We start from the raw sequence: 14,373 nt of genomic DNA on the forward strand, positions 1-14,373 counted from the left end.
TAAAATAAAATACAAATGTCCCAAACAAAACATAAATGAAATGAAAATTAGAAATGTTGCTTTGGCAACTAACTGAACTAAGGTTAAGCCAAAGCACTGAAATTACTAACCAAAATTTCGAACTAAACTAAACTAAAGAAAAACTTTAATGGAAATAAATTAAACTTAAATAGTAATTTAATAACATAATAAAATAATAAAACACAATTAATTAAATAAATGACAAAAGCATTAAAAAAAATACTAAAATTAAACAAAAATTGAAAACTGAAAACATTAAATGAAGCTAAGTGAAAATATTAATAAAAACGAATAGTATATAAATACAACTAAAATAGCTCTGGTGTGACCAGGCCTTCATTATATCTGATCTGAACATCTGCTGTCAAAGTCTGCTCTATTAATGTCCTGCTGCTTTCATGCTCATCTCTTTTTAATGACTGCATTAGTAATGCAACTCCAAGAAAGATATCATTTGAAATCAAAGGCTGAATGTCTTTAATTATGGAAACATTTGTGGAAACATTTACGAAATGATATGAGATGGTCACAGTCTAGATGTTTTTTAGCTTGTAGTTTATTAAATAATAAAGTTTGACCTCCAGAATAAAGAAAGCTAAATATATTTTATTGTATATACAAGAATGCCAAATCAAGAACAATAATGAAACTGTATTATATAATATACTACAAAACCTTAAATAAAAGATACAATTGGGTAATTACCTGTCATAATCCTAGCTGTTAGCACAAAGAAACAACAATTTAGTAAATCAAAATGAAAATTTGGCAATGAAAAACGCACTGACAGATATACAGATAAAAGCTAAAACAAGTCTCACCTTCTGTGAGTACAGCAGAGATGTTGAATTACAGATAAGCTTTCAGTCAGGACGGCCCTCCAGTTGACCCCATGAACACAGTGTTAATGGGGGGCAGACACGACACCATTTCTCTGATCTCTGTGGTCCCCTGGAGAGGCAGCAGTGCATTCTGGGAGTGATACGGAGCAGGAGTTCCATACATGCAGGGTGTCGAGACGGAGCAGGAATGAGCGATGCTGGATCCTGAAATAGGACAATATAAAGAAGCATGAGACAGTAATGGAAGATATGATATATAAAAATGGCCAAAAATAGCCATGCATAACGACATCATTAAATATATAAGGGAGGCTGGGGCTAGTTGTCACACTACGTATAAGCACTTACCTTAAAGTCTTGGTTAAAAAAACAGCTGAAAATATCCACTGTTTGTCTTTGTACAAGAGTAAAGATGCAGTTCATTTAAATGGGAAGTCGTGGCCTAATGGTTAGAGAGTCGGACTCGTAACCCAAAGGTTGCGGGTTCGAGTCTCGTACCGGCAGGGATTGTAGGTGGGGGGAGTGAATGTACAGCGCTCTCTCCCACCTTCAATACCACGACTGAGGTTGCCTTGAGCAAGGCACCGAACCCCCAACTGCTCCCCAGGCGCCGCAGCAAAAAATGGCTGCCCACTGCTCCGGGTGTGTGTTCATGGTGTGTGTGTGTTCACTGCTGTGTGTGTGCACTTTGGATGGGATAAATGCAGAGCACTAATTCCTAGTATGGGTCACCATACTTGGCCACATGTCACTTCACTTTAATGCACATTGAGCGGGGCAAGTTGTCACAACGGTAACCTGCCAGTAGTTCATTTTATGACTTTTTAATGGTAAAATTTGAAGAGTAAATGATGTTTTGAAGCAATTAATGGAACTGCAACATTTTGCAACATACACTACCATTCAAATGTTTGGGATTAGGAGGATTAGCAATTAATAGTTTTATTTAGCAACTGTATATTAAATTGTGCAAAAGTGACAGTAAAGACTTTTACATTGTTGCAAAAGGTTTCTATTTCAAATAAATGCTGTTCCTTTGAACTTTCTATTCATTAAAGAATAATGAAAAAATTATCATGGTTTTCACAAAAAATATTGTTTTCTGCATTGATAATAATAATAATCGTTTCTTGATTGTTTAATAGAATTAATGTAATGATGCTGAAAATTCAGCTTTGCATCACAGGAATAAATTACATTTCAAAATATATTCAAATAGAAAAAAAAACAGTTAGTTAGTAATAATATTTCTAACTAGTTTTTTATCAAATAAATGCAGCTTTGGTAAGCATAAGAAACTTCTTTAAGGCTCTTTAAAAAAATCTTACAGACCCCAAACTTTTAACGGTAGTGTAAAAAAAGTGATATATATAAAAACATGTGACAACTTGCCCGGCCTGACATCTTGTCCTGAGAACAGTCATCTTTTGTTTAAAATTTCCCGTCATTATATTTGACTCTTGTTATGCCAGTGTGGTTTTACAGTGTTATAGGTGCTGAGATACAGCGCCTCTGTGACAACTAGCCCCGGATTTCTGTCCTCACCTGCTGTGTGTGCGCCCATTGCGGACAGGTCAGTGTAGTAGGGTCTTGTCGTCTTCCTGCTCGTGTCGTCCAGGATGTTGAGAGGGTCGTGTACTTCAGCATAGGCCGAAACGGAGCGAATGCTGCTCACGCTGCTGATAACTGACACATGCTGATCGATAAGCGTGCCCATCCTCTGAGTGTCCACATACCCGCTGCTGCTGTAATATCCTGGCCAGGAGAAAGAAGAACAATAATGTTTCAATAGGAGCATCTGAAAATAACATCACATTTACCTTTCTCTGCAGCATACTAACATAATTCAAATAAATGATAAATCGTGTCGTCTGAGGTCAGTTTTTGGGCTACTTTTTTTAATGGGAACAGTGAAGAAAGGACAAGAAATGATATATAGAATAGAGAAGAATAGAAATGTGACATGAGCTGGACTCAAAGCTGCATTGTCTGCACCAAAGCTCATTGTGTGCACTAAATACTAGGACATGATTCATCAGGCAAGATTTAATTTATTTAAAATATATAATTAAAAATAACAAAACTATTTAATTATAATTATTTAAAAAGTAAAACCGTAATACTGCATTTATTACAGTAAAAACAGTAATGTTGTGAAATATTATTGCAATTTAAAAGAACTCTTTTCTATTTGAATATATTTTAAAATGTAATTTATTCCTGTGATCCAAAGCTGAATTTTCAGCATCATTACTCCAGTCTTCAGAGTCACATGATCCTTCAGAAATCATTTGAATATTGCTGATTTACTGGATTTGCTGCTGCAAGAAACATTTCTTATTATTATCAATGTTGTGCTTCTTAATATTTTTGTGGAAACCTTAATACATACAAGATTTTTGATGAATAGTAAATTCAAAAGAACAGCATTTATTTGGAATAGGGTTGCTAAGGGGTGGAACATTTCTGGAAACTTTCTAAAAGATTCTAAAAAATCCTGGAAAGTTTCTAATATTTCTAGAATGTTTCCGAAATTTACTGGAAATGTTCCACCTTTTTGCAACTCTAATTTGGAATATAATTTTTTAACATTAATACTTTTTTTAACTTTATAAATGTCTTCACTGTCACTTTTGATCAATTTAACGCATCCATCCTGAATTAAAGTATTAATTTCTTGAAAAAAGAAAGAAATCTTACTGACCCCAAATTTTAAACAGTAGTGTACATTTTTATACATTTATTTTAATTGCTCAATAATCTTTTAATCTTTTCTCACCATTGTGCCCCGAGCTGCAAACTGGACCTGAACATCCATCTCCACTGGCAGCACTTCCTCCAAAGCTGTACGCTGTGGAGTCCAGCAGCTGTACGCCCTCGGTATCCATCACAGGGTCACCTGAGGCTGCGTATCCAGTCGCTGCAACCCTCGAGCTGTAGGGAGACACGGCGCAGCTGCTGCTGAAGCAGTCTTTGGTCAGCTGGTGTCCAGAGAAGGGTGCGTAGCGGGCGCTTTCAGCACGAGCCTGATAGGCTGATGTTGGAGTGGGAGTCTGAGCTCTGAACACAGGCTGGTAGTAAGAAGAGCTGGGATAGGAGCCGGAACTAGCATTGTGCAGACTCTGGTACATGCTGTCGGAGAAGGTCTGGCAGGACACTTGGGGCTGGATGGGGCAGCTGCTCTGCGGCCTCACAGCCATCGCGCCCTGGTTGATCACACTGCTACGGTTGATCATGGCAGGAGAGACCGGAGGGGTCATCAGGGTGGCGCTGTTCTGCGAGTAATCCATTTGACCTGAAAAGTAATAGTAATTATATTCAAATAAATTATTATGTTAAACATTTTCACTCAGAAATTTCTAGTAAATTTCACAATTAATGACAAAGAAACAGCAAAAATATTTTTTTTCAAAGTTGTAAATAAAACAAGGATTACTTACTGTAAGTACTGTATATTTGACAAGAAAATACTATTTCAGTAGTTCTACTTATAAATTTCATGTTTAATTCAATGTGTTGCAGTATAGTTAATATTGAAATACTGAAATGAAGAATTGCTTCATATCCTTAGAGAGAAAAAGATTTATTATTTTAATATAGAAATCTAAATAAACATTAATTCAATATAATTAAGAAACAATAACAGCATCACTTTGGAGGAGGAATGCATAAATCTGTTAAGACAAACCTAACTATACTCTAAATTATTTTCCAAAGTTGTAAATAAAACAAAGATTACTGAAGTATATTTGACAAGAAATGACTATTTCAGTTTTTCTACTTCAAAATTTCATGTTTAATTCAATGTGTTGCTGTTTCTTTGTAATTATTTGTGAAATGTACTTGCGATTTCTGACTGGAAATTGTTTATACACTAAATTTGCTTCCATATATGTGACCCTGGAGCACAAAACCAGTCTTAAGTCACTGGGGTATATTTGTAGCAATAGCCAAAAATACATTGTATGGGTCAAAATGATCCGATTTTTCTTTTATGCCAAAAATCATTAGGATATTAAGTAAAGATCTTGTTCCATGAAGATATTTTGTCAATTTCCTACCATAAATATATCAAAACTTAATTTTTGATTAGTAATATGCATTGCTAAGAACTTAATTTGGACAACTTTAAAGGCGATTTTCTCAATATTTTGATTTTTTTGCACCCTCAGATACCAGATTTTCAAATAGTTGTATCTCGGCCAAATATTGTCCTATGCTAACAAACCATACATCAATGGAAAGCTTATTTATTTAGCTTTCAGATGATGTATAAATCTCAATATTGAAAAATTGACTGGTTTTGTGGTCCAGGGTCACATATGAGCATTTAAGCTGTAAAGCAATGATACAGAAAATATTATATTTTAAAATAATTTATAAATGTACTAATGTTTAAAAATCTTGTTAAATTTAATTTTATACCCTAGTCTTTGGTTTTGAAACAATTCATCTTCTCATCAGATAATTGCATATCCTTATGAAGAAAATAATAGGATTACTTCTGGAACAAAGGTTTCTGAAAAAGTGACTGTTGCACTCTATAGTCAATAATAACTTTTTTTGACTATAGTAAACATGAATATGACTCAAATTGATGTGAGCTGCTGTTTTCAAGTACCAGATATAGTAAAGTTGTCCGGATCGGCACTATGGTACACAACCGTACTGGTCCCGAGCCCCTGCTGTGCAGCTGTGAGCACCAGGAAGTCATGTTCTGGTGGGTTCTCGTCCTTGACAGTCGAATCACTGGACGCCACACCGCATTTTTTCCGATTGGCCAAGAAACAGGAACTTGGGGAGGCGGTAAAAGTAGCTTTACTAGCATCTGTCAAAATGAAAAGATCACATTTAACTGGGTTAAAGACATTTGCATATACTCTGAAACTTTTGGGGTCAGTTCGTTTTTTTTATGTTTAGGAAATAAATACTTTTATTCAGCTAGAATACATTAAGTTGACAAAAACATTTATAATGTTACAAAATATTTTCTGTTCTTTTGAACTTCCTATTCATAAAAGAATCCTTAAAAAATTTTATAACTGTTCCCACAAAAATATTAAGCAGCACAACTGTTTTCAACACTGATAATAATATTAAATGTTTCTCAAACTCCAAATCAGCATTTCAGAATGATTTCTGAAGGATCATGTGACACTGAAGACTAGAGTAATGATGCTGAAAATTCAGCTTTTCTATCACAGAAATAAATGAGATTTTAAAACAGTTATTTTAAATCGTAATAATATTTCCTCATGTTTTTACAGTATTTCTGGTCAAATAAATGCAGCCTTGGTGTTTCAAAAACATTAACAAATCTTACTTTTAAGCGGCAATGTACAGTAAAATAAACTACTAAGGGGCCTACTAATATTAAAGTACTAAATATTAAGGTACCTGCACTCCTCATGTATTTCTCCAGTAGATTCTGAAGGTCTTGCTCTTTGTCGTTGTTGAATTGTGTTTCAATGGCTAGCAGGATGTACTCATCCAAAAGCATCCGAATGAGATGGAACGAGCCTGTAAATAACATTAAACCAGGTTGAACTGTTTTAGTATATGTTGCAAAAATCACTCCCTAAATCTTAATAACCATAATAATCAAAGGCATCTGATCTTTGATTAAAAGCAGCTTGGCTCAGCAGCACACAAACTCTGGCTTTGTTCAGAATAGCACACTACTTGTCCTGCTTTTACAGTTCATGGTACAGTATTCCAGGATCACTGATTATACAAAAAAAAAAAAAAAAACACTATGCAGAGTAGGCCACTAAATCCCACAATGCAATGCGCACAACCAGAGTTTCCCACGGGTTTCACCGAGCTTTTGCTGAGGTCAAATGTGTGGCCTTCCAGGTGATACTGTTTGGCTTTGTGAACACCTGTAGGGTCATCAAATGTTAGGAGCACTGAGAAAGGTCGCTCCCTAATCAGGGTGCACACACGTGACACGAGATAAAGCTTTGTTTGTACAGGCTTTTATGGCTCATTCTCCGCAGTGGATCCTCAGCTAAAGAGCCTGAACGAATAGTACAGATTTGACTATACTACTATGATTCAATTATATCTAGAGACTTTGAAAGCAACCGAATCAGTGACTGCAATTTTATATGAATGCATGCTAAAGGTTTACCAAAGCTACTAGCGTTGTTTAGGGTGAGATTGTGCATCACTCGTGCTCCAAAAAAACTCCACTTCAGAAGGAAATCTTGAGCTCGCTTCTTCACTGACCGACCATTTTGTTTGCTGGGCTAGAAGACAGATAATATGCAATTTCACATTAACAGTCATGGCTAGCCTGAATACTGTGAGTTTGAAATGCGACAAACCTTGATAACTTTCTGCTCGACCACCGAGTCCAGCCATTCAATGAAAGACTCTACTGTGGCGTTTTTCCTCAGCAGGTCTTTCAACTCTTGAAAGACTGAAATTGAGTCATCTAGCAGATAAGATCAAGAAATCATAAATATAGTTTGAGGCTCAGCATATGAGATTAAAAAAAGCCATCAGTAACTCACATTCAGAGTAGAAGTCTGAATCTTGGTCATTTGTAACTGAAAGGAGTGCTTGAGAACCAATACTGTTCAGATCCACCTTATCAATATCATTCACCATAGAAGTCACTACATTCTGGTCAAAAAGTGCAGGTCTTGCAATCTGAAAAGATATCAATCCATTATAGTTGCACTTTTATATAAAAAATGACCAAAAGCAAGATTTATTGATGTTTCTGTACAACGTATCTACCTGTGCAAGATGTAAAAAGGAGGTCTGTCTCTTTAAGGAAGACACAAATCGTCGCGCTATCGGCAGTTTCTTTTCTGAGAGGATTTCTGGAAGATTCTCCAAGGAAGACACCATCCAGTGTTCCCAGTGCTTGGCAAAATTTCGAATATCTGCCAAAAGACTGGAGATATTTCCCTAAACTCACTCAAAATCACTTAACAGCATCAAATTCAACATCTTTTTGAATAGATTGCATATAAACCAAATGTGTATTACTGTATATAATGCAGCAGTTTAATAGACAAACCTCTCTGGCATATCCTGCATTGTAGCAGGGATGAGAACCTCAGTCAAAACCTGTGGAAAATAATTCAGACAGTTTGAGTCAAACATGATGTGATGACTATGAGCTACTGTTCAACAACAACAAAAAAGTATTAATGGAATTATTCATGTAAATGATACCATATTTTTGTATATTTTGATTATTTCATTATAGCTTTAAAATGTAATCATATTTCTGTGATTGTTTTTCTTATTTTAAGAATCAAAGTCTAGGTTTGGGACAAGGGTACAACAATAAAGCTGACACATAAATAGCACTTGAAAAGTAGCAAAAGAAATTAAGTCATAGTAGAAGTGACAGTAAAGACATTTATAATGTTGCAAAAGATTTATATTTAAAATAAATGCTGATACTTGAATTTCAGATTCATGAAAGAACCCTGAAAAAAAATCTATCACAGTTTCCACAAAAACATTAAGCAGCACAACTGTTTGAAACCAACCCAAAACCTTTGAATGATAGTATAAAAATGCACATAGTGACATCCAAATATGGCTCAAAAACACTCACTTTGTAGAGTATAGAGTCACACACACAGAAGATGTCCACGATAACCGGATTCTCTAGCAGTGGCAGGAGATGTTCAGGCATTCCTTGCCAGAAGTGAAGTAGAAAGTTCTGGATCTGGAACAAATGGGATTGATTACTGTGCAGTTTTCTAGAATCTAGATTAGAGATTCTTTAAGAGCTTAAAATTGCACCTCCTCAAAGTTGACATTAATGGCATTGTCCAGAATGCACTGACAGTGGGTTTTGTACATCATAATCAATGTGTCGACCTAACAAATAAATAAAATAGCAGAATCTGAGGTAAGTAAATTAGAAGTAGCACATATACAGTAAACAGCATTTTGGAATGGGTCTCCATAGAAATGAACAGACCTTATCTTTTGAAACAGACTCCTGAAGCACTAAATGCTGTGCACTCGGGAATTCAGGTAAAAGAGTTCCTGTTTTAGAACTAAGAGAGTATTTTCTGGTGAATCCTCCCTGTGAATAATAAAGAGCATGCATATAAGTACTATTATTCTGCATACAGAATAATATTTTTTAAACATATACATATGCAATGCATGTGAAGGTCTTACATTTTGAAAGAATACATGAGTATTCCACCACAAAATAGTTAAGGGTCATTTTTATTCAGTCGATACTTTTATTCAGCAAGGATGCATTATATTGATATCAATCCTTGGTAATAATTGCACCAAATCAGCATGAATGATTTCTGAAGGACCGTGTGACACTGAAAACTGCTGAAAATTCAACTTTGAATTCATTGGAATAATTCTTTTTAAATTGCAATAATGTCATGCAATTTTACTGTTTTTACTTTATTATTTTTGATCAATTAAATGCAGCCTTGGTGAGCTTAAGAGACTTATACTGTATATTTAAAAACATACCAACCCCAAACTTTTGAACAGTATATCAATTTCCTGAGAATGTTGAGATACTAAAATTGAAGTGCAGTAGCACTTCTATTTAATATGAAAAATCGTAAAACTGCCAACCTCATTTTTTAGCTTGCTTCCGGAGAATCTGTGCAAAACATATAAGAGACATTACTGATATGATAAAACACTAAAAAATGTAAATGAATCATGAAAATAAACGTCAATAAATATAATGTGTCTCAGTATGGGCATTGAAAAATCACTTGCATTACAGATTATTCAAACCATTTAAGGACTTGCAATTGGGCGCTGAAATGAAGGGATGAAGGTCAAAACTAACCGTGTCAAACCTTTTCCAGAGTACACAGAGTGATAATACGCACTGCTCTCCTTGATTCCAATACCATAATAATGATACCTGAAAGACAAACACAGAGAGCTTTAGATGTAGCCATTTAAATAGCACATTAAATAGTAATAAATAACATTTTCAGTCAGTAACCAGGCCATTTAGCTCTCTCTTACTTCGAATGGCCTCTGGTTCCAAGCCTTCGTGTTGTAAGCAAAGGAAATTTCTGCCTTATGGTCTGAAATGACAATGATAGAGTTCTAATATATACTACAATCGATCTCCTAATGCACTGTAAATACAAAATCAATAGGTATTTCTGTCTGATAATGTACTTATTTGGCAAGCACAACCTTTTACCATTTATCAACTCAAATAAACCTAAAATGCAATAGCTTTCAATAAACCAGTTTTAGAAGTTACAGAACTGAGAACGTTTCTAATAAACATACTGTGTAACTGAAGATATCCTCCTCTTACCTTCCCAAAAGTGGCAGCACAAGCAGGATCCAATTTCTCCTTCCGACAAAAGTCTAAATAATGAGCATAGAGGATGCACCGTGGTAGGCAAACACCTTCGCAAACTATGTAATTTTCCTCGAGCCTAATAGAACAGCAAAATACAAGCGTATTATCATACTTTGCTTCCACTTTCTGTACATTATTTATAATGGCAAGCTTCATTAAAAGAAAAAATGATGAGAGAGTACCATTGTAAAGTAAGTTGAGTCTGTTTCTTCTTGTCCTTGATGATCTGACTGATGCTTTTCTTTGGCACAGTTTGTTTGACAGAAAACGTCTTAGAATAATCCAGGTGGCCCAGGTCCTCTTCAGAGGAAATGCTTCCATTACTTTCATCAGCTTCTGCCAAATGAATAACATACATAGCTTTCAAACCGTGACGTGTGCCAAAACTATTCATAACGTATAATTGCTAAACAAACTGGCGACAGATTGAGAATTTCGAACTGAAAGCATAGCAGTAGTTCAATCAAAGCCAGTTTGAAAACAGTTTACAACAAAGATGATTTCCCCACCTGATTTAATGCCAGAATCCTCCTCCTCATCAAGCCTGGCTTTGAAAAACATGTTTTTCCCGAGATTGTCTTGGTCAACAAGAATTGTAGCGTGGAGGTCACCTGCGTTTTTGCAAGCTTTCTTTGTCTGAGACGCTTGTAGTTGATGAAACGTGTCATTCTTCAATGGGCTCCCTATATTTCTTTTCATTGGCATGTTCAAGGAGAAATTAAAAAGAAAAACTGGAATGCAAAATTAAAACCACCAAGTCAAATAATACAAAAAAGTGCTAAATTGTTAAAACATTCCAAAATCAACAGCCTATTCTAACGTTTGGCAATGTGATGCATATATTCATTCCTGAAATGATACACATCTCCGAAGCATCCCAATGAATCTCCAAAAAACATTTAAACAATTTGTCAACTATGTGTGTTGCGTCTCCTCTTTCCTCAGAAACAAATGCTCACAAAATAAACCTGTAGCATGACGGAAACTCTAATAGGAACCGTTCAAATATTAATCCTGGAAAAGTTCATTAATCCAAGAATGGGCAAGATAACACCTTCCAGTCTTAATTAAAGCTCTGCTCTCTCTGAAATGGTGCGTCACAGAGGTGAGTGCCTTAAGGCCATTTATCTTATTTACAGAAGACTGGCAATGGATTCTGAGATTTAATGATTAACCAAGAGGGATATCATCTCCTTGAAATCTGGTGTTGGTCGTGCAGCTCGGCTATAGAACCAATCAGAGCAAGTCAGTCTCCTCAATGCTACTTTGCCTTTCATTTACATGCATTCATACACTTTATTCAGAACATTTTGTTGTTACTGGTTTTATCTGGGACAGTGAGGAGTAGATTCCTAGTTTCAAAAAGCCATGTCAAATAAGTAGAACATTGTGAAATAGCCATATAAACACAAATATTGGACAATAAAAGAATATTAGGTTTTACGTGTGGAGTTGTTGTGGAACAGTTTGACTGTAAACACCCCACAACACGCTGATATTTTGTGACACAACTTTTCCATTTTAATATTAGTAACTAGTAACTTGTGTTTGGCAAGCACTGAATTATTACAATTGAATAGGCCTATGGTTCAATTTGATTTAATTAAAGCCCTGATGCTTGTGTGCTTTTATTATGTTCTGGTTCACCCAAGAGTAGCAAAAATATAAAACTAAAAAGAAGAAGAAAAAAAAAAGAAAGAAAAAAAAAAAGGTCCTGGGTCCTGCTTTAGAAAACACACATTTGTATAAATTGGACATATAATTGAAAATCTACTATAAAAGTTACTGATATTCAGACAACCTACCTGTGTGACAACAACTAGCCTCTGGCTCCCATACGTTTCGTTAGTTTGTTGAAATATGTAGATGATTCCTTATTGGCCCACAAACGCAGCGTTTTACAGCACGTGTCAAGGCTGCGTAATCTCCAGAAAACATGATGCGCGCTCGGAGAATCTTGTCAGACGAGAAGGTAAAGCACAACTCAATTTATAAATTCTACAGACAAAATGTTTGAATATAATACATTCGGTATTCATGGCTTCGGTATTCAATCAAAAACTACTTTTCAACACAAATACAACTTCTTATAATCTGTCAGGTCGACAGATTCGACAGGTCGACTGTTGTGTCAGGCAGAGAATACTGATTAAACTATTCATAAATGATGAAATGCGAATAACTATATAAGCTGTTTACTAATAGAGTGTTTGCATTAACATATAAAGAACTGGAGTCGTCAGGTGTTGCTTGCTACAATCTAGTGCTTGTATATTTATGTGACATGATCCTGCAGCTCAGAAATGAATAAAATAATCAGTCTACAATAACGTATGATACTATTGCAGGTACATAAATTAACTTATATGTGTTGTATATTAACGCTATTTTATTAGGGTGTTGACCTCCATCCCAAGCTGTGGCAGACGTGCTCGGTGCCTTAACATTTACCACGACTGCATGGTTAGATTGGATCCATATGCCTTAGAGTCGAATGGAGAGGTAAGGATTTGACTTATGTCATGTTATATAGACTAACTGATGTTTCTTGAGTCATGTGCATAGCTATATTTATGTAGTTTTTAGTACCAAATTATGTGCTGCGGTCTTGCTGTGCTATCTTTATATACACAAAAAGTTTATGTATATGATCATTGGCTTTATCTTAAAAAAAAGTCCACAAGAAAATGTTAAAATGAATTTAAAGGGGGTGTGACCCTAACAAGCCCCATACTGTACCATATATTCCCGCTTGTTCTTTTGTTCAAATCTAAAAAGGCAGAAAGCACAGTCAATTATTTGTATACACATACAGTATTTGTTACTGGTTACTCAAATTTTGCTTTGAATTTGGAGTGCTTAAGTTATTTACTATGCAGTGTTTCCCTGTCAGACAGTGATTGTAGATGTTTGTGCCAAACCATTGATGTTTGAGTAGCTCGAGAAAGACACTTATACTACTTAAATATGTTACTAGAATTCATTGGAAAAATGGCTTTATTGTAGTGTAGATATTGATACAAATTGTAAAATTAAGAGACTAATCAAATGCAGCCTAATATATGTCTTATTTTATAGCAATATATCTGTATTTGAACAGATGGGTTTTATGAGTATGTGACGCTAACATAACATTGTGATGCTCACAAAACAATTCAAATTAATGCAAACCACTGATAACCAAAAATGTGACCAGACTGTGCTGTTGTTTTAAGGACTACCAAACATTTGCATGCTGGTCTTTGTTGAAAGAATGCTCAAGACTTGTTAATGACATTTTAATTTCTTCACTGATTTCTTACTTTAGTTGTCTTCTTATCTGTTGTTGTATTTGCTGTACACATGCAGCTGAATTGAGCATTACCATAACTTTCCAGCATATTCCATATAATATTCCAGCACAGTATGAATCCGTGCCGGATTTTATTCCCCAACGTTGAAAATGGGGGGAAATAATTATGTATCTAATAGGAGTGCTCTGATCAGGATTTTTGAGGCCGATCGCCGATCACAGAAAGCAGTATCTGCCGATAACGATACCAATCTTTTTAAAGCCTTCTTTTTATAATTTATAACTATTTATAGTGATACTCCAATCAGGATTTTTAGACATTTATTCAGGGCCTGAATTTCATTTTTGAAAATGGGGGGAATTCCCCTCTTAGGTGACTCTTGTGAGAGGGGGAAGCAGCAAGGACTGTGCTTTCACACAGGAGTCCGCTACTGATCCGTGGCTGTTTACCACAAACACAACATTTATCCATTATTTTGATTTCAAATCCAAACATTGTCACTGAAAATGCTTTTTCAGCATTGCAATTGTTTTTTTTACACAGTTGAGTACAGTAATACAATCTTTCACAGACATGTTTAAACACAATAAATATAAGCAACACATTATTCAATGCTTTTTACTTTTGCATTTACTTACATATTAAGTTGCTCAAGCAAGTGGCAAAACAGTTAAACTACTTTTCTTAAGTTATCACAAACTTACCATTGACAGAAATAGTCAGCTCTACTGCTTTTTCTTTTGCATTTAAATCTTTATTACTAGCAATCCTGCGGTTCATAAAGAACTTCGTTTTCCTACCTCCACGAGTGCCATCTATTATTGCCTTGTTTATCCTAAAAGTGCTCTTTCCCTTTAAACCTAGCCAAAAA

At 35.2% G+C, this 14,373-nt stretch overlaps 2 protein-coding genes across 2 annotated transcripts in view; one reads left to right on the forward strand and one right to left on the reverse strand.

Annotated features, from left to right (window-relative positions):
* Positions 1 to 881: 881 nt before the first annotated feature.
* On the reverse strand, positions 882 to 10,567 carry LOC107727678 (DNA-binding protein RFX6). The gene is made up of 18 exons (XM_016537631.1): positions 10,392 to 10,567; positions 10,162 to 10,285; positions 9,858 to 9,919; positions 9,673 to 9,750; positions 9,450 to 9,477; positions 8,818 to 8,925; positions 8,637 to 8,714; positions 8,446 to 8,559; positions 7,897 to 7,946; positions 7,611 to 7,770; positions 7,382 to 7,520; positions 7,193 to 7,302; positions 6,997 to 7,114; positions 6,261 to 6,383; positions 5,485 to 5,691; positions 3,643 to 4,158; positions 2,409 to 2,618; positions 882 to 1,067 (listed from the first exon to the last, which is right to left on the reverse strand). Exons 1-18 carry the CDS (start codon positions 10,565 to 10,567, stop codon positions 889 to 891), a joined length of 2,580 nt encoding a protein of 859 aa, XP_016393117.1. The 3' UTR covers positions 882 to 888.
* A 1,434-nt stretch (positions 10,568 to 12,001) lies between these two features.
* The window catches only part of LOC107727677 (tudor domain-containing protein 15-like), a 14,744-nt gene continuing 12,372 nt past the window's right edge, over positions 12,002 to 14,373 (forward strand). The window contains exons 1-2 of the mRNA XM_016537630.1: positions 12,002 to 12,181; positions 12,606 to 12,711. Of these exons, the coding sequence (XP_016393116.1) occupies positions 12,704 to 12,711 (8 nt within the window). The 5' untranslated portion in view covers positions 12,002 to 12,181; positions 12,606 to 12,703. The remainder of the gene's footprint in view (positions 12,182 to 12,605; positions 12,712 to 14,373) is intronic.

This window comes from Sinocyclocheilus rhinocerous, unplaced genomic scaffold (genome assembly GCF_001515625.1).
Source record: "Sinocyclocheilus rhinocerous isolate Xijiao unplaced genomic scaffold, SAMN03320098_v1.1 scaffold185, whole genome shotgun sequence".
NCBI classification, from domain to species: Eukaryota; Metazoa; Chordata; class Actinopteri; order Cypriniformes; family Cyprinidae; genus Sinocyclocheilus; species Sinocyclocheilus rhinocerous.

What these genes read in the sequence shown, in the direction of transcription:
- LOC107727678 (XM_016537631.1), bottom strand. Translation starts at nt 10,567, where the DNA reads ATGTATGTTATTCATTTGGCAGAAGCTGATGAAAGTAATGGAAGCATT. An exon ending in ATGCAGGATATGCCAGAGAG is followed by an intron (nt 7,771 to 7,896) that starts GTTTGTCTATTA and finishes AAATATCTCCAG; the next exon opens with TCTTTTGGCAGATATTCGAA. An exon ending in TTGCAGCTCGGGGCACAATG is followed by an intron (nt 2,619 to 3,642) that starts GTGAGAAAAGAT and finishes TCTCCTGGCCAG; the next exon opens with GATATTACAGCAGCAGCGGG.